This window comes from Helianthus annuus, chromosome 13 (genome assembly GCF_002127325.2).
Source record: "Helianthus annuus cultivar XRQ/B chromosome 13, HanXRQr2.0-SUNRISE, whole genome shotgun sequence".
In the NCBI taxonomy this organism is placed as follows: Eukaryota; Viridiplantae; Streptophyta; class Magnoliopsida; order Asterales; family Asteraceae; genus Helianthus; species Helianthus annuus.
In genome coordinates, this window is record NC_035445.2 from 120,189,640 (window position 1) to 120,205,259 (window position 15,620).

General features: G+C 31.8%; 1 protein-coding gene across 1 annotated transcript; it reads left to right on the forward strand.

Moving 5' to 3' along the window:
* The first annotated feature begins 9,526 nt into the window (after nucleotides 1–9,526).
* On the forward strand, nucleotides 9,527–12,720 carry LOC110899203. Its single transcript, XM_022146074.2, has 3 exons — nucleotides 9,527–9,588; nucleotides 10,567–11,358; nucleotides 11,454–12,720. The coding sequence occupies exons 1-3, from the start codon at nucleotides 9,573–9,575 to the stop codon at nucleotides 12,545–12,547; spliced, it is 1,902 nt and encodes a 633-aa protein (XP_022001766.1). The 5' UTR covers nucleotides 9,527–9,572; the 3' UTR covers nucleotides 12,548–12,720.
* Nucleotides 12,721–15,620: the final 2,900 nt, after the last annotated feature.

The following is a 15,620-nucleotide window of genomic DNA, read 5'->3' on the forward strand; positions in this document are numbered from 1 at the left end:
ATCGTCATTTGCGTTTGGTGAGTCGACTATGAAACTGCTGCGAGATTTTGGGATAAATTGTGGGTTTTTTGATTTTTTGGAAAGAAGAATGAAGCAGGGAACTTGAGATTGTAATGGACGATTTTAACATTTGGCAGATAATAATTACGATCTTGCCACCGTGTCGCATCAATTTTAATAACGCACTAATCTGACGGCTTGGGTCAGTTGCGTACGTAATGTACGGTTAGTGTAATTGTATGTTAACCGCTCTCTATATTTATACTATATAATAAAGTAAACTAATGAGGGACACGTGACGCATCTAATTTTTAGTTTTCCCGCCTTTCAATCCTATTTAATATAGATAATTATTTTTTTAATTAATAAATCTTATACTTCATAAATCATTTATCTACATCTATATCTATATACTCGTATTTATCTTCTAATATATATATAATCTTTATCTTTATTTTAGCTTATTCTTATCTCTTATTTATTTAATATTTTTTTCTTAACTATATCTTTTATTTTTCGCTTATTAATCAAAACTATTTAATCTTTTATTGATCCGGCCACGTGTAACACACACGTTTCTAACCTTTTAATATATAAATAAATAATAAAGTAAAATGTTATTATATATAAATATTTTATCAAAGTTCAATTTTCACAAAAAAACATATCTTGACCAGTGTGTGTTAAATGAGTAATGAAGGACACTATCATTCATCGTAGCTATCTATTATAGATAATTATTTTTTAATTATTAAATCTAAAAATTCATAAATTATTTATCTATATCTATATCTATATCTATATTTGTATACTTATATTTATCTTTTAATATATATATATATATATATAATCTTTATTTTATCTTATTCTTATGTCTTATATATTTAATATTTTTTTCTTAACTATTTCTGTTATTTTTCTCTTATTAATAATAATTAATAATACTTTATTGATCCAACCACGTATAACATGCACGTTTCTGACCTTTCATAAATAAATGAAAAAAAAAGTAAAATGTATTCTATTTAAATAGTACATCAAAGGTCATGTTTCTCAAAAATGTATATTGACGACTCTGTGTGTTAACTAATTACATTATATTTATTCAAGCCGGGTAATACATGTGTTTATTCAACTCGTGCAATACACGGGTTTTTAAAGATGTAACTTTTTTATTACTTAGTATATAAAAGTATATACGCAGGGTTCTAACCTAGTAATAATAATTTAAAAAGAAAAACTAAACGGAACTTTGTAAAAATATTATAAGGTTCTATAGAAATTCTAATTATCAGTTTTGTAAATTTGTTACAGTTTAAGTATAATAGTTTTTATAACTTAATTGAGAGAATTAGTTAAGTATTTTAATCTACATAAATTGTTTTATTTGAAACCATCAAGATAGATAAGTTAAGTAAAAACGGTTACAACCTATAAAGTGAGTCGTATGACTTCCTTATAAAAATTGATTTAGATTTCTTTGTTTGATTTTTGTATATAAAAACAACTAGGTTAGAACCCATTTATTACACGGGTTGATTAAATATATTTTTATATATACTAAGTATAGAAAAGTTATATTTTAAAAACCAGTATTTTGGACGAGTTGAATAAATACATATATTACACGGCTTGAATAAATATAATGTAATTAGTAAACACACCCGGTCGTCAAGATGGAAAAAATGAATTTCAATGTACTATTTACATATTATAACATTTTACTTTGTTTTTTCTAACTTATAATTATGTTAATACTATTAGATTATAAACTTGTGTATTACATAAGTTATAACAATGTACATTGTGTTTTTATTTATTAAAAAGGCTAGAAACATGTGTGTTACTAGTGGTGGCAAAGTGGGCAAGTTGGAGGGGTTTGGGTAATGGGTCAAGATAGGTTTGGGTTAGAATGGGTATAGGTCAGGATGGGTATTTAAAAAAGGGGTTGGATGGGTAATGGATCAAGATGAGTTTGGGTTAGGATGGGTATAGGTCAGGATGGGTATTTTTAAAAAATGAGTTAAATGCCATTTTAGACCCTGTGGTTTGGGCTATTTTAACAGTTTAGTCCAAAGTTTTCATTATTCACATGTGGGTCCAAAAAGGTTTCATCGTTGCCATTTTAGTCCACTAGCTTAACTTCATTCATTTTTTTGTTAACGAGAAGGGCAATTCGGTCAGTTTATATGTAATTTTGTTAAATAGAATGGTAATTTTGCCATATAAAATGACCGAATTCCCCTTTTCGTTAACAGAAATAATGGATAAAATTAACCAAGTGGACTAAAATAGCAACGGTGAAACCTTTTTGGACCCACATGCAAAAAATAAAACCTTTTTACTAAACTGGCAAAATGACTCAAACAAAAGATACTAAAATGGCATTTAACTCTTAAAAAATTATAAAAAATTGTAAAAAAATCATAAAATTCTAAAAAATAAAAAAAAATCTAAAATATCTATAAAATGCTCAAAAATCAAAAAAATTTTGAAAAACGAAAAAAATTATAAAAAAAACTTCTAAAAAACCTAAAAAACAAAAAATTTATAAAAATAAAAAGTTTATAAAAAATCAAAAAAATTCTGAAATATCAAAAAAATTCTGAAAAATAAAAAATTCTAAAAAATAAAAAAAGCTATAAAAAATTTAAAAAGTTATAAAGAATCAAAAAAATTATAAAAAATAAAAAAAACTAAAAAGATCTAAAAATTCAAAAAAAAATTTCAAAAAAAATAAAGGAAATTAAAAAGAATCAAAAAAATTCTAAAAAATAAAAAAAATCATAAAAATCCTAAAAATTCCAAAAAAAAAATCAAAAAAATAATAAAAATAAAAAAAATCATAAGAATTCTAAAAAATCCAAAAAAACTCCAAATAATCAAAAAAGTCTAAAAAACAAAAAAAAATCTAAAAATTCCTAACAAAACTTTTAGACTTTTTTGGATGTTTAGTCTTTTTTGACTTTTTAGAATATTTTAGTTTTTTATTTTATTTTTTTGACTTTTTGAATTATTTTGATTTTTCTAGAATTTTTTTGGTGTTTTAGAATTTTTTTGATTTTTAAATTTTTTGGAATTTTTAGAATTTTTTGGATTTTTTTTGAATTATTTGGAATATTTAGAAATTTTTGGATTTTTTAGAAGTTTTTTTTATTTTTTTAGAATTATTTTGATTTTTTTAGAATTTTTTTGTTTTTTTAGAATTTTTTGGATTTTTTAGAATTTTTTGGATTTTTTGGATTTTTTTGATTTTTTTTTGATTTTTTAGAATTTTTTGGATTTTAAAAGTTTTTGATTTGTTAGATTTTTTTTGATTTGTTAGAATTTTTTTTGATTTTTTAGTATGTTTTTATTTTTTAGAATTTTTTGGAATTTATAGATTTATTTAATTTTTTTTGGAATTTTTTGGATTTTTTATTTTTTTTTATATTTTTTAGATTTATTGTGGTGCTCGTGATACCTAGACGTGTGCTTTTTAACTCAGCTTTTTTCTTCTTATAACACATGGCATAAAATGCAATGGTAAGAAGTTTAAATGGAAGACTTGTTTGTCAATCTTTTGCGATACTCTAACTGCAATTACCATTTTTTGCAGACATGTATGCATTCATTATTGGAAGTTATGTCATCTTGACTGTACTCACTTGGTGTAAGATATCCGGTTGGTCAAATTTAAACAATGAGAGCTACAGTCTTACTAGGTAAAATATTGAAATGGTGTTCCATTGTTGTGAAAAGTTCTGTATTGTTCTCTATTTGGGTAAGGCCACATTTCCAGTTAGAGATGGTTCAAGAGTTCCGTATGCAATATATTCCATATGTCGCGTTTCTGCAGCCTTTCATCATGACGCAAGTATGCTCCATATGCATTCATTTTTATGTTAAAATTTGGTGCTGCAAACGACCCGAGCTTAAACGCGCTCGAGTCTAAGACCGAGCTTTAAATGAGCTTGAGCCCAAGCCCAAGCTTCGTTTATCGAGCTCGATCCGGTTCGCGAACCTAAACAAGCCCATTCTTTATTTAACTTTTCTTTAATACGGGTGAGGTTCCTGTAAAAAGTACATTTTTCGTGAGAAGTGTGAGAAGGCATAGAAATCGACATATAGGCATCATGTTTTGGACTTAGGCATGATGTTTTAGTTGTTTTGGTAAGAAAAACACCAAACATAACAGTTTAAAACACAATGCAAGATATTATGGGCGTGAAATTTAAAACACAACTAAAACACACTACTTAATGTTCTTGGCATGGTGTTTTACGTTTTAAGCCTAGAATTCATTGCATTGTGTTATAAATTGTTATGTTTGTTGTTTTTCTTGTTAAAACAATCGAAAACATTATGCACAAGTCCAAAACATGATGCCTACATGTCAATTCTTATGCCTTCTCACACTTGTTACGAAAAATGTCCTTTTTACAGGATCCTTAAACTATTACATATATATTTAAATAATAATAGTTATTATTTATTATATTATATGAAATAACTAAATCTTGTATAAACTAATGATTTTAACTAATAAAAATTAATTAATAAATAAAAAACGAGTCGAGCCCGAGCCAAGCTCAAGATTCAAAAACTACCTACAAGCCCGGGCTCATGCTATAGATACAAAGCTTGAATCGAGCCGAGCTCGGGCTCAGGCTTGGCTCGTTTGCACTCGTAGTTAAAATGTTATTAGATCTTACTTGAAAATAACACTCAATATTGTTATCACATGGAAGGTTCAGAAGCTAGCATATCATCAATTTTGGAATTAATGGAATTTTGGCAAGGCGCATGGTTCTGAAGCTATTGTAATGGAGGAGTTCTTTTGGTATGTTAGTGTTGGTATTGCGCTATGGCTTCATGTCGATTGTCTGATAGCTTAAACTTTTTAGTCCATAAGCTTTTTATAACTTGATGCATAACATCGATTTTTTAACCCAGTAATGGTTTGAATCTTTGATCTCACACTCCCTTACAAATTTCAATCTAGCTATAGCTGTTTGAGACAAAACTAAAGTTACCATTACCAGCTTTGTCTATGAGTATCTAAGTATTAGTTGAAATAACTATTAGGGAAATACATCTCGTATCTACATTTGTAGTAGCCAACTCAATTATGGTTGTAATCGAGCCGCGTCGAGCTAAGCCAGGCTAGGCTCGAGCTTGAGCTCAAACTTAAACGAGCCAGCTCGTCTCGGCTCGATAATTTTTTCGAGCTAAAAAGTCGAGCTCGAGCTCGGCTCCTAAAAAAACTTTGAGCCAACTCGAGCCCATTCAAGCCGGCTCGTTAATTTTTTTTTAAAATAATTGTTTACAAATATTGATAACATAAAAAACAAAAAACTAACACACATTTCTATAAAAAAATATAAACTTATTGTATATACACACACATACATACAGGCCAAAAGAGTGAGCCACTAGCCGAGCCAGGGTGCTCAGCACCCTGGCTCGAGCTTGGCTCGATTACAAAACAATCTGGCTAGGCTCGAAAACAAAACAAGTATTTTTCGACGAGCCATCTTCGAGTTTTTTTTTTTTTCGAGCAAGGCTCGAGTCATGAGCTTTTTGAACACTCCTAACTCAATTCCTGGTTCTATTTGGTTAACATGCAAGCTCTTGGATTTATAGTGGTTCTTCCTTAAACAGGGTATATGTGGGTTAAATGTTAATGTGATGAAGATAATTAGAGTTTTTAAATCTCAATGCTTGTTTGATCATGTCGTTAGAAAGAATGCTTTTAGCATTTATTTATATAATATCATGTTTTAATTATTTTTGAACTTTTATTGTTGAAAGAAGGATAACACATCATGTTCATGTTAAGTGATTGTTTGCTCTAGTGAGTCTGAAAAACATCCATAATTAATGGCATGTATTCCTAGATGGGCTGTTGCGAATGGAGCTGGTATAATTTTAAGTGAATGTGATGAAGAAGTTGCTAACGACGCAGACCTGGAAAGCATCCACAATGTAGCAGGTGGGTTTGGTGTTGTTGCAAGCGTTGCTAGGAGTAATGAATGTTCTCTTGCAGTTGCTGCTGCTTCATTCGTAGATAATTTTTTTTATTAAAAGTTTATGTCTTTATTAATTATATATGGAATTTGGTTTATTATTGTTAATATTATATGTTTTTAAGTTTTCTTTTGCATGTTTGCTGTTTTTAATAACTTTTCAAAATAAATATATACGTGTGACCAAAGATTAAACAATAGCTACACTTAAAATTACAAAATTTCATGTGGTTATAGCTAACCATTAGCCACACCATAATCATTTTGTTTGTGTGACGTAATGATGTCAAATGTCATGTGACCCAAAGGTTAGACTATAGACACACTTAAAATTAAAAAAATTCATGTGGCTATTGATAACCATTAGCCACACCATAATCATTTTGTTTGTTGTTTGTGTGACACATTGATATCAAACGTCATAAGAAAAAAAAATTATGTATGACCAAAGGTTAGACAACAGTCACACGTAAAAGTACAAAACTTCATGTGACTATAGACAACATTAGCTACAACATAATATTTTAGTTTTTTTTGTTTGTGTGACGCAATGATATCAAACGTCATAGGAAAAACAATTATGTATGACCAAAAAGGTTAGACAATAGTCTCTCTTAAAATTACAAAATTTCATGTAGCTATAGATAACCATTAGCCACACAATTGTCACTTTGTTTTTTTGTTTGTGTGACCAAATAATAGCAATCGTCGTGGTGAGAAAAAAGTTATGTGTCACCAAAGATTAGACAATAGCCACACTTAAAATTAGAAAATTTCGCGTGGCTATAAATAACATTAATCACACCATAGTCACTTTGTTTTTTGTTTGTGTGACAGAATAATAGCAATTGTCATAGGAATAATGAATATGTATGACTAAAGGTTGGACATTAGCCACACTTAAAATTGCAAGGGTTTTTTGTATGTGCACTAAAAGTTTTTAGCCACACATAAATAAATTTATGTAACTATATATTAGAAATGGCCACACTTACAATAAATATATATGGCTTTTGCTACCTCTTTAGCCACACGTAATGTACACAATGTTTGATTAGAACAATCCTTTTCGTCACGTTTTTCTTTATTTGTGTGGCTAAAACAAACATTTTAGTAAATTCATGTGACTATATAATACGAAGGCATCATTGGTGCAACCATTCCCCTACGCTGGTTTGAAGAGATGGAGAGTACTTCCCTCAATTGCGAATGCCCTGACAATCACAAGGCCCGCTATGCAACGGGCAACTTGTTAGGAAATACACACACATGGTGGAATGCTGAAAAGAACATGCGCGGTGCTGAAGATGCAGTGGCCTTGACATGGGAACAGTTGAAGGAGTTGATGGCTGAACAATTATGTCCTTGACACGAAATTAAGAAACTGGAGGATGAATTTGGGATTTGGAACATGATAGCGGAGAGAATGTGGCATACAACAAGTGATTCTATAAGCTAAGAAAAATGGCCCCTTACTTATTCATGCCTGTCTATCGATTGATAGAGAAATACGCCAGGGAAAATTGTTGAGGTTTTGAGAATTCACCAAAGAAAGGGGATATTTTTTTTTATATTTTTGAATTTATTTTGTAAATTCCTAAACACAATCGAGGGTGATAAAGTTCATGATTTTCTAGTGATACCTAAGGATCTCCATAGAATGTTTTTCACATACATATACTTGAGGATTTTAATTAATTCTCCAGCCAGCATGAATAGTTTTGCACCGAAACATACAGGTATCTAAAGTCAACAGTTATTCTGTAGGACATAGTTCACTGAAGACCTGGGGAATCTTTATGAGAGTTGATAGTTTGAGGATGACGAATGTGGATTCCGACTCTATCATATGCTAGTTAGGTTTTGGATCGGGAGGATCAAAGCAACGCCACCCTGATGAGGGAGATTGTTGAAACTTAACGCAAATGCGGTTATAGTTGAAGGGGAATTTGCAGTATTCAGTTTTGGGTTTGATGTTTTTATTGGGATTTTATAGGGATGTGGGTGTAATTCAACTAGTTGAATTTGCAAATGATGTACTTGGTTAAGCTGACATCCTGAGTACTGATGTTGAAGATCCATACTGCATTACGTGGTTGACTTCACAAAGGTAAGACAATGAGATCTAGATGTAGTTCAGCTAAGCGTTTTGGTTGAGCATGCAAATGATATACTTGGTCTAGCTGACTTCTTGAGTATTGATGTTGATGATCAAAGTGCATTACTTGGTCACCTCCACAAAGATGGTTTACAAAAGATATTTCACCGGAAACTTTACCAATTCAGTATGCTTTGATATGGAACAGAGTTTTTGTGACAAAGCCTAGACTTGATGCAGATTGTTGAAGATGGAACCTTTATCAAGTGCCGATTAGAGTTTTGGAAGATCAATGAAAGACCAGTCAATAATGCCTTGTGAGGATATTGCACAACACTCAACACGGATATAAGTACTTTGAGGGGGAAATCTGATATGAGACGCATTAGGGGGATGGTTTTACTATGAAGACTGAAGTCAAGATTCTGCATACCTGGATTTTCGGTCAAGAGGGAATCTGTTAACACAACCAAGATCATGATTGCAGTTGCATATTCAGCTTTCGACAGCAACGAAAAATGGGAATTTGTTAGTGCATTTTTGTATCTGCTGCTGTGCGAATAGGCTAGATTACATATTAAGCTGATTATGTAATAGTTAGTAATGGTCAAACAAATGTGTTTTGTCCCATTCGTTTGAAGTGGTTAAACGAGAAAGGGTTTTTCTTTTGACTTTGTATGTTAGTAATTGAGATAAGTATGGTTAAACAACAAGGGGTTGTTGTCTAACTATTGGAGATATTGTTTTGAATTTCCAAAAGACATGGGATGTTGTTTGGAATTTCCAAGTCCTATATATGCGCTTGTTTTGGTGTCACTTGCAAAGAATGATTTTGAGATTTATGGGAGAGACCACCAATTGGTCTCTCCAAATTTTCATGACGTATAGTCTTTCGATATTGTTAGGATTGCTTATTATTATGTTTGTTTGTATCGTTATGTTGTCCGAATCAATACAAGAAAGTTATTTATCTATCTCAAACCTTCAATCTATGAACTTAATCTCTCATTAATAATGGTTATCGATTCTAGAATTTCAATAATAACAATAATAATCATACTACTACTACTATAAAATAAAATGAATTCTTAACTAAAATAATATCAATACTATCAATCACAAAGATATATAGTAGTAGTATATCATTATTATTATTATTATTAAAATTATTATTATTATTATCTTATTACTATTATAAAAATATGGAAACAATTATCTTTATTTTCATTTTTGTTTGTTTATCTATTAGTTTGCATGTAGTAAAAAGCCTATATATAAATGTTGTGAAGGAAGGAATCAATTTATGAGTATAAAAGTATGAAAGGAATGTTTGAGATATATTATTGAATGGGTAATTCCTTTCTTGTAACCAAAGATATTCCTTTTGGTTCCTTTATAATGGTGTGCATTAGTATGTCCATTGGTATTCAACTTGTTTATTGATATCTAACAATCCAAGCAATTTGATGGACAACACAATTGGTATGTCTCTGTTCTTTCATTTTATATATGCTTTTTATGCTTATTTGAGAAATTAGTAAATATATATATATTAAGAGAAATTATTCTTTATTCATGTTGTATTTAACAAAAAAAAAAAGTAATGATATATGTGCATATATCTCTCGTAAGTCAAGATTATTTTTACATGTACTCAAAATTGTGTATATATATATAGGGTAAAGTTCACATACAAAGTGACTATCGTATAAAACGTACGAAAGACATGAAAAAACCAAAAAAACGCGATGGCATTTCGTAATTATTTGCTGGTAGGGTAATTATCAAAATTACTCTAAAAGTATGTTAAAATTACTCTACAAGTGTATCAAAATTACTCTGCAAGTTTATCAAACAACATACAATTCAAAATTACTGTACAAAATCATTTGTAGAGTAATTATGATATTCTACAAAATTATCTTACAAGATCAAAATTAACATACAAGTGTAGAATAAATATGATACTCTACAAAATTACTCTGCAAGATCAAAGTTACGCTACAAGAATATTTTACAAAATTACTCTAAAAGATCATTTGTAGAGTACTTTTGATATTTACTCTATAAGTAAATAATTACGAAAATGAGACCGCGTTTTTTCAGCAAAACCTTCAGTTCGTACGTTTTATACGTTAAAGTTATTTGTATTTGATCTTTTGTCTATATACGTATGTATATTTGTACATTGTGTTGCGTATCTAATTACTTATATATTACTTGTTCTGTTGTTTCCCCATGGGCAATATGGAATATCTATTTATAAGTTCACGTAGTTGAAACTTTATCAAAACACGATTTCAAATACATCCCACATACATGTCTCTTTTGCTCTTCCAAAATGTTCGTTTTAGTTTATGGTCATATATGTATTTTTCTCTCATCCCTTTGTACTATAGCCACCCATTAAATTAAACTAACCCACAAAGTACTTTACCATAAAATATTTCATCGTTGTAGTTGCTAAGGACCAGCTTCATCACTTCAGTCACGATCATTCGCTCAGCCTTGTGCATCTGCAGCCGACTCACAAAAATGAGAATGCTGATGATGAAGATGAAGGTGAAGAGAAAGATGATTTTGTGGAGGAAGTTCGTCATGGCCGCGAATGCGGCATGTGTAAGGAACAAATCGGGTCATTTCATCTATGTTACTATTATTGCAAGGCTTGTGACTACTCATTGCACAAATTTTGTGCTGAATTACCCAGGACCCTACAAAATAACCCATTATATCCCTATCACAATCTTGAACGTACTCTTGACAAATATAGATTTGAGTGTTTTTTCTGTAATCTTTTGTGGAAGGATGCATATTTTTATTATTGCGGTTTCCGTTATTACAAGATGTGTTTTATTTGTGCAACCACGTTAGAGCAGAAGATAAACCACGCTAGTCACCCTCATCAGCTGGAGCGAATGTTTGAGCGCATAGTATCTCGTTGTGGAGCATGTGGTAATAAACATGATGGGTTCTTCTTTCAGTGTACCACCTGTCTGGTGTTTCGGATTAACCTGGACTGCGCTTTGCTACCTGCCAAGTTACTGATACAAATTAGTACTAATGGCACATTCAGTCATTCACACCCACTAACCCTTGCCTATTACTTTCCAGAATCTGAATATTATGCTAAGTTCCGTCCCAAATGTAGAGTTTGTAACGGCATGTTCCTTTTTCATTTATGGAATTATAAATGCGGTAAATGTCTATATTACGTGCATGTTGATTGTGCAACTTCAAAGACACCTGCAAGTGAGCAATTTCTTCTTCTTTTTATTTTCTTAGTTATGGTGTGAATATTATATATCTTAGTCTAATTTCAAGTTTATATACCATTAATTTACCAGGCCTGAGGAAAACTTATAAAAATTATAAAGAAGAAGAACATCGGAATCTGCTAAACTGTCCATTCCAGGATGAAGGTGACAACCTTTTGAAGCATCATATGTCTAACCAACATGAAGGTGATATTTTTAACCATTCTAGTCATCAACACCCACTCATCCTTTTCGACAAGCAAACATCAGTTGGTAAAAAACCAGTTTCTCTACACGACCCCATGAAAAGAGTTCAACTATTATGTGATGGATGTGTGAAACCAATCATGACAGTACCGTTTTACGTGTGTTGTCATTATGTTGATGAACAATGTTGTCTTGTTCTTCATGAATGGTGCGCCAAGCTACCCTCCCAAATACAAGACTATTTTGGCCATCCTGAGCATCCTCTTGTTCTCCTAACAAAAATCCCTGGTAAGTTCTTTGGTGTGTTCGAATGTGAAGTTTGCAAGTTAGATTCAAATGGTTTCGCGTATGGATGCACAACATGCAGATATTATGTTGATATCAATTGTGCGTTCATTCCGGAAGAAATCACACATGATTCTCATCCTGATCATCTCATATTGAGAGTAAAATCGTCAAGTATGGAATGGTGCAACGCATGTAGGAGAGGGGTGTATAAAAATTGGATATTTCGGTGTCCCTCTTGTGATATCTATATCGATGTGCAGTGTGCTTTGTTATTGCCTAGAGTGATTAAGCACAAGTTGGATAAACATACTTTGAGCCTAAGATACGAACCTGCAGAGAACCATATTGAGGAGTACTTTTGTGAAATATGTGAGGATGAATTTGACCCTTGGAGGTGGTTCTATCATTGCACCACATGTGCCCAGTCTATGCATACTAGATGTGTGCCATTTATACTTCAATGTGAGCAAGCTACAAATGGATATGGAGGCGTCTATAAGTTTCTCAACGTTAAATTTGGAGGAACGCTTGAGATCAAAGATCACCCACACCATTTGAGCTTTGTTCAAGGCGTTGTGAGCGATGGCAACTGCAGTAACTGTCTTAGAAGATTGAAGTATGAAATGATCTTCAAGTGCATGGAGTGTGAGTTTGCATTACATTATAAATGTGCTTCTTCGTTGGTGTAACCATTTTATGTGATTCCCCTGAATTCTTTTGACTAGTTTGGTTTCCATCTTTTACAATTTGTTGTCAACACACATATGAAGATGGAATAAAAATTTAAAGAAGTGTTTTAACAATCAGAGATGTAATCGAACAGAAAATTTCTAATGATTTTTAGGTATCTTGATTTTATAAATTGGTTGGTTTCCATTCATGGGTATCTGATTGTTCGTTTTACCTTTCTGAGTTTTTAATCTATTAAAATATTATGTTGAATTAATTGTTTGTGTTGTTTCCTATGACCAATGAAGTTTTAAAGTTCCAAGTATGTATTGCACTCCACGTGTTCGATTAAATGTCTCTTAGAGTGTTCATATGTGAACATACCTTGGTTCACATTTTCACTGGGTTTTTGTTATTAGATTAAGAATTAACGTGTACATTAAGCCCAATTTACGGATTTATAACTTGATGTAATGGCTGGGTATTATCTATATTTTGTTTAGTTTGAACAGTGAAGCATTCCATATTTTTTATTGAGAAATTTATAATATTTTGTGTTCAACTTAATGCAATATGTTACATAGCTAAAGTTAAACCTGGAAAAAACAAAAGCCAAGTATCAAATTTTGGGTCTTTATGGACATTTGTTATGATATACTGGGTTAGTTTGGTCAACAAGCAACCTTTTTATGGGCTGGAAAAAAAAAAGAAAGAGAATCAATATTTTGTAGCTTTTCCTCCACTTTATCTTGTGGTTCAAAGAGTGTGCTTGAATAATTAAATTGAGCACACTTCGCTCTGTTAATTCAGTGGAAATAGGTTCTTGTGACTCAGGTTTCAATGGCTACTAAATGAAAAAATCTTAATTTTTTCATTATGATTGAACAAGTGTACATGGTGCATCTCTGATTCATGAATATCCAAATTGAATAAATCTTAATTTTTCTATTATATTGTGATAAGTTTGATCATTATACCTTTTTCTAGAATGACCTGAACCTATTTTGGTCAGACCCTGTTCTTACTTGATCCAAATTGAACCTTTTTAAGCGACCCCACCCGAACCCATCTTGGCCCGTCACCACATCTGACCGCTCCACCCATTGGCCTGTAGTTTGTCTATCTGTTATAGTCTTCAAGTCTTTGGTCATTCCATCATCAGTAGTTCAATAACAGTTCTTGACTTCTGCGCTTCAATTTAATATTCGAAAACACAACTCAAGCAAATCGGTTAATCACATGCGCACCCAATGGCCAAATTGGTATAACCGATTACTAAGCTGGTTGATCAGTAGTTGACCGGTATATTCTGACCAAAACCACATGCATCCGGTTCCAAAAATTAAAGACGTTTTTTTTCCATTAATCGAATTGTAGATTATCAATTAATTCCATATTTCAAGCACACACATTCATACGTGTATCTAACCATGTTTTTTTTTGTGATGAACAGGTGTCTGCTTCTATTAATCAGTATCTTATTGCTAGTTTTACCTTTATGGATGATTTTAATCTATTAAAATATTTAGTTGAATTAATTGTTTGCATTTTGGTTCTTGTGACCAGCAAAGTTTTAAAGTTCCAAATATGTGTTGCACTCCACATGTTCCATTGAATGTCTCAAAGAGTTTTACATTTTCAGTAAGTTTTTGTTATACTGTCACTATTAGGCCGGAGGGTATGGAGGGCGCCACCCCTGCCACCTCACCCATCTATAGCGCCCCCGGGGCGCCATCACCCATACCGAGCAAATGAACAGGGGGCGCCATGGGTCTCTCGTCATTGTGTTAAAGGAAGAAAAAAGGGGGGTGCAGGTGGGGCCCACCTCTTTTCATCCAATGAAATCTTTTTTTTTTAATTTTGTTTAATAAGGGGCTTTATCACACACCCTACAAGTTAAGAGAAGGCGTGATAAAGCCCTCTGGCTGACGTGCATCTGACGTGGCGTGATAAAATTAAATCTCATTTAGTTACAGCCGTTTAGTTACATTAATCAACAATTCTGACCAAAATTCTATTTCAAACAATCTCTAATTATAGATTACTTGTTGGTTGGTTTGTTTCCCGTGGGTAACAAACAATCTCTAATTATAAATTCATGTAGTCCAAATTATCCACGTTATAGAAACACGGTCTAAAATACATCCCAAAAACGAACTAAAGCATGTAAACATGTATGATATCAGCCTCGGATAACCTAACGCCTATCACCTAGTAACCTACAAGCACCTGATCCCGCACAAATTATTATAATTAGTCTAGCGACCGTACCCAAATACATGTCTTTTTTTCTCTTTCAAATGTTTTGAGTTTTAGTTTTATCATAGAAAATGTATTTTTCTATCATCCCTTTGTACTATAACCAGCAATTAAATCAAACTAACCACCTAAAGTATAATCGATAGTATGTATGCATAAATGATCATTGGCTGCGTTTTTTTGTGAAAATCATGATGTGTTATGGCTTGGGTTTTGTGATTATTGGTATGGTTAGATGGTAAAGGATGATTAGCCTGTTGTTAGTTGTTATTAGGAAGAGTTGGGATTGTTGATCAGTTCTGTTTTAGACATAATAGAAAACATGAACAACATACCTGATTGCAGCAGTACAGGCCAGCAGAGAATCCAAATGGAGACGCAGCAATAGTGTTTGACATAATTGTCAGCTTGATCTGGTTCCTCCTTAGAGTGCAATCTAATGATGGTGATGATGAAAACCGATAAAGGGTAATCGGTTGAGGAGAGGAGATCGATTGATGTTATGAAAATAATTAGGTTATGTGTCTAACCCTAGAACCTCTACATAAGTCTCCCTATATATGCACCCAAGAGGAAACCCTAATTAGTTAATAATGGTAATAAGGCCCATCAACAATTACCAACTAATTATTTAATAGGTTGTTATATATTTTGATCTATATAATGTAAATGATTATAATGGCTACTAGATTAAATATAATATAAAATATATATTTAATCTTACATTCTCCCACTTAGCCGAGTAATCATTTACTATGAGTATTAGATAAGCCTGATCAGGAGTTAACACTCATTTTAGACTTAAACAAGAACTATAGCAGAGAAATACAGCCG

Coding starts and splice junctions, on each gene's coding strand:
- LOC110899203 (XM_022146074.2), top strand. Junction 11,359..11,453: donor AACTTCAAAGACACCTGCAA/GTGAGCAATTTC, acceptor TTAATTTACCAG/GCCTGAGGAAAACTTATAAA.